General features: G+C 36.0%; 1 protein-coding gene across 1 annotated transcript; it reads right to left on the bottom strand.

Moving 5' to 3' along the window:
- Window positions 1–391: 391 nt before the first annotated feature.
- Window positions 392–3,042, bottom strand: LOTGIDRAFT_165355 (hypothetical protein; the record flags this gene model as incomplete). The annotated part of the gene is made up of 2 exons (XM_009062374.1): window positions 392–483; window positions 1,080–3,042. 2 exons carry the CDS (start codon window positions 3,040–3,042, stop codon window positions 392–394), a joined length of 2,055 nt encoding a protein of 684 aa, XP_009060622.1.
- Window positions 3,043–3,899: the final 857 nt, after the last annotated feature.

Below are 3,899 nucleotides of genomic sequence, written 5' to 3' on the forward strand. Positions count from 1 at the left end.
TTGTTTTTTTGTTTATATAGTATATAGTATAGTATATAGTGATCAAAGCTGACTGTATCCTTATGATAATCACTAATATGTAGGTGAACTATCACGTGCGTGCAATTTGACTATTAATATTGTATTATACGCTTACAACCCTTATTATAAAAGATTCCCAATCATTTCTGCCAGTTGGAACCGGGCTAAGACATTAAGGCGTTAAAATAGTCTGATGGTAATACAAAATTCTATTAAAAGAGAACAGCACACGTGCAAAATCCCAGTCCCGTCTATAAGCATACGTAGACTAAGAAAAACTATAAAAAATATCAACAAATCTACAACGGCGATAATAAACGAGATAGCGTTGTTTACATGGAAAATTATGATGATGAAAAGGAGCATGATATCAGATATATTGGTTCGGAATACCAAATGCATCACCAGTTATAAAAAAGCCACCACCCATCCGGAAACCTCTCACATCATCACGATTCAAATCTAAACAATGAACCAATTGGAGTTATTTAATGAGGAGACAATCGCTGCCATCTATGCACGGATCTGATAGGAGCTAGTGTTACTATCCCTAAAGACCGGGTATTTTACAGAACACGGTTTCGTTAAACAATAAACAAAATATTAACTGTATATCTAAGCATGTTATATATCTCCTGAATTGTGAGTGTGGTGAAGTGACCAACAGCTAAATGTGAGAATGAACTTACATCGCTCTTAAATTCTACATCTCAACCATAGAACAATTCCAGTGGGCACTAATCGAAGCAGACGTTGATTTATCGTTACGAACCAATGCAAGGATTTGCGTTTGCGCAATTAAGTGTATGTGGCATATCTTAAAGAGTTTTTTCTGGATAAATGTCAACATGGATGCATTTCTAATATGACCATTGCGCAATATGAATGATCCGTTTTGACTGAGTCGGGTAAAGATCGTACGTCGTGAATTGTTGGCTTACTAATTGAAGTGATGCTTTGCGTGTTCTTGGGATGCTTTACTCTAGGGTATTCACCCCAATTTGGCGTAGTCACCTCCACTGAACAATCCTCCGGCGCTTTCAATTCAAATTGCTTACCTGCAATGTTTTTAACTGATATAAATCGAAATTGTGGTTCCGAATTTTCGTTTTTTTTCTTTACTACAAAAGTAGAACTATCATCTTCCGGGTGTTTCCTCTTTGTCTTAATTCTAACAGTCGTGCAACCACTAGATAACTTTTTTCGGATGATGTCTTGGAAGCTCCCTGAAGAGTAGAGAGCCACGGGCGTTGGTCTCTTCCTGTTTGATGATGATTGCGATTCAGACGAATTTTCGACAGTATTGCTAATGTCAATTGCGTGAGTGGAGTCTTTGGAGAATTGTTCGCCTTCAGTACTAGAAGGTTTTCCTTCTACAGAACTAGAACCTGTGGGATCTGATTCACTATGTGGATTGTTCAACAGACTATAAGCCTTACGAGGTCGACCTTTTTTTGCAGGGACTCTAGGCACTTTAGTTTTCGAAAAATCTAATGTGGCCAGACTCACGGGCTCAGGGTTTTGTGTTGTGAATGTAAAATTTGGACGTACTTGGTTGGCAAGATTGGGAGATGATATCAGATTCAATCTTTCGACATTCGCAGGTGATCTTGCATCGCCATGATGTGATGCATCAAAAGAGTCTTGGCTACAATCCGTTTCCTCGGAGATAGCAACCTCGTCTCTTTCTTTCTTTATTTCATCTGGAGTAAGGATTCTATTATCAGGTTCACCAGTAACCTCAATATCATTTTCCTTCTTGATTTCATCAGGTTTCAGAAGTGTATCTGCAGGATTAACGGAGTGGGATTCGGGTTCGTCAAAATAGTTCCAAGAATCCGACATCGTAGCAACTCCCGATTCTATCGCTGTTTCGTATTCGAAGTTATCCAGTGGATCGACTTTAATTTTGAAATCATCCTCATTTTCTAGTTTTACCTTCATATTATGTTCCCCATACGCTGTTGGTGGATTGTAGTTTCCACTTGACTCATTAGTTGACAATTGCATGCTACATTTAGTAGTATCCGTGATGTCGTCAGAGTTGTGAGAGGAGGAACTATCCGGATTGCTACCCGTGTGTTGAGTTGGTATGTGGAAAGTACTTTGAGTATTAATAGATTTAAGAGAAGGCATAGCGACATTTCCAGTACCCGGACAGATTGATGTGGTAACAGTGCTTTCGGGGATACAATCTGAAGTAATATTTGATACTGATGTCGCATGTTTTCTTCTGATATTCCATAGAGATGAATTTTTACTGATCTCTGAAAATTCGATCTGATCTGCTGAATTATCAATATCTATTATACCCTTTTCTAGTAATTCTATTCGTCTCACATATGCCATATGTAATTGTTCTTTAAGTTTCGTCATTTCTCTTGACATGGCCGCAATTTTCAACTCGTGACGCTTGTCTGAAACCCTTAGTGCTACATTGTGACGCTTTTCTTGTTGATCCAATGATTTATTTAGTTCTTCCACCTTGTTTTTATAGAAGAATGTTTGAGAATTAGAAGGTCGTATATTTAAAGACGTACGCAAGAGATTGACCTCCTTATTATTCGCTACATTTGTGCGTTGTGCTTGTGTTAATTTTATACGTAATCGTTTCTCATTTTTAGACAAACGATTATTCACTTTAGTAAGTCTAATGTTCACTTCTATAAGAGAAAGTTTCGTACATAACGTCTTCGAAATCAGAGTTGATTTACCTTTCGTGGGAACTAAAGCTTGAGGTGCGTGTAATTCAAATTCCAAATTTAAGAAAACCTGAAGTTTGTTCATATCGAAGTTAACCTTGGCGAGAGAATTGACTGTCACACATACACCTCTTATACGATGAGCAAGATTTGCCACGCTATCGGTATAGGTTACACCATTGGATTCGGCTAGGTAAAGAACCTCCTTAGCAGCACATTCGTACTTATTGTGCACCCCTAAAAGAGAATGCAAGTAACACACAAACCCATTAGTCATTGGGTTAAAACTAGTTCGATAGGTTCGAAGTAAACTTTCCATAATTACTATTTTATATTGTAAGATGAGTACACGGACACTCCGCGATAAACTTATACACTAAACTATAGTAAAATCAACTATAGGAAATCAAGAAAAGCATGAATATGTTGATTTTCACTACAGTGAAATATTAGACAAGGCTGTCGACAAATTAACAATATTTTCTCGCAATAGTAATTTATATCGGCGCAACTGTATGTTGACCTCAATAGTTAAGTACAAGTGTACAATAATGATCACTTCGTAGATAATGCTAAAACGTGGATCTAAATTACATTGTGAATATACACGAATATAGAACAAGAATTGATAAAACTAACGTGAAATACACGATAGCTTTGTAGCCTAATGAAATGAATGCCTACTGCAATCTATAATTTTCGACACGATCTATTACTGAACTTGTCGATTTAGTCAAACTAGAAAGAACGTAACAAAGTAAAATAAAATAGAATTGAACAATGTATAGTAATTCACAAGCAAAATTTACACGTAGAAGCTAACAATATGTGCTATGAACAATGGAGATCAAATCAAAGATCGAATGTTTTACTATATAACGATTTGATAGAATGTACATATGATCACTTGATGAAATAAACTGTGCAATCACATTAACATTCAACGTATTATTGAAGTTTAAAATTGCATTTTCAATCTCGTAATAAAAACCGAACTTGAAAACAATGGAAGTGTTGAATTAGAGTTACTTCCCTTGAAAGTAGATACGATAATCAACATAATATATGCAGGTGACCTACATTCATTTATACTCTATGTGAATATTCAATTGAAAGTATATTCCACACATAAAATAATAGAAATGTTTATCTTTTGAATTCAATCGTTATACTTCA

Source organism: Lottia gigantea (assembly GCF_000327385.1).
Source record: "Lottia gigantea unplaced genomic scaffold LOTGIsca_51, whole genome shotgun sequence".
NCBI classification, from domain to species: Eukaryota; Metazoa; Mollusca; class Gastropoda; family Lottiidae; genus Lottia; species Lottia gigantea.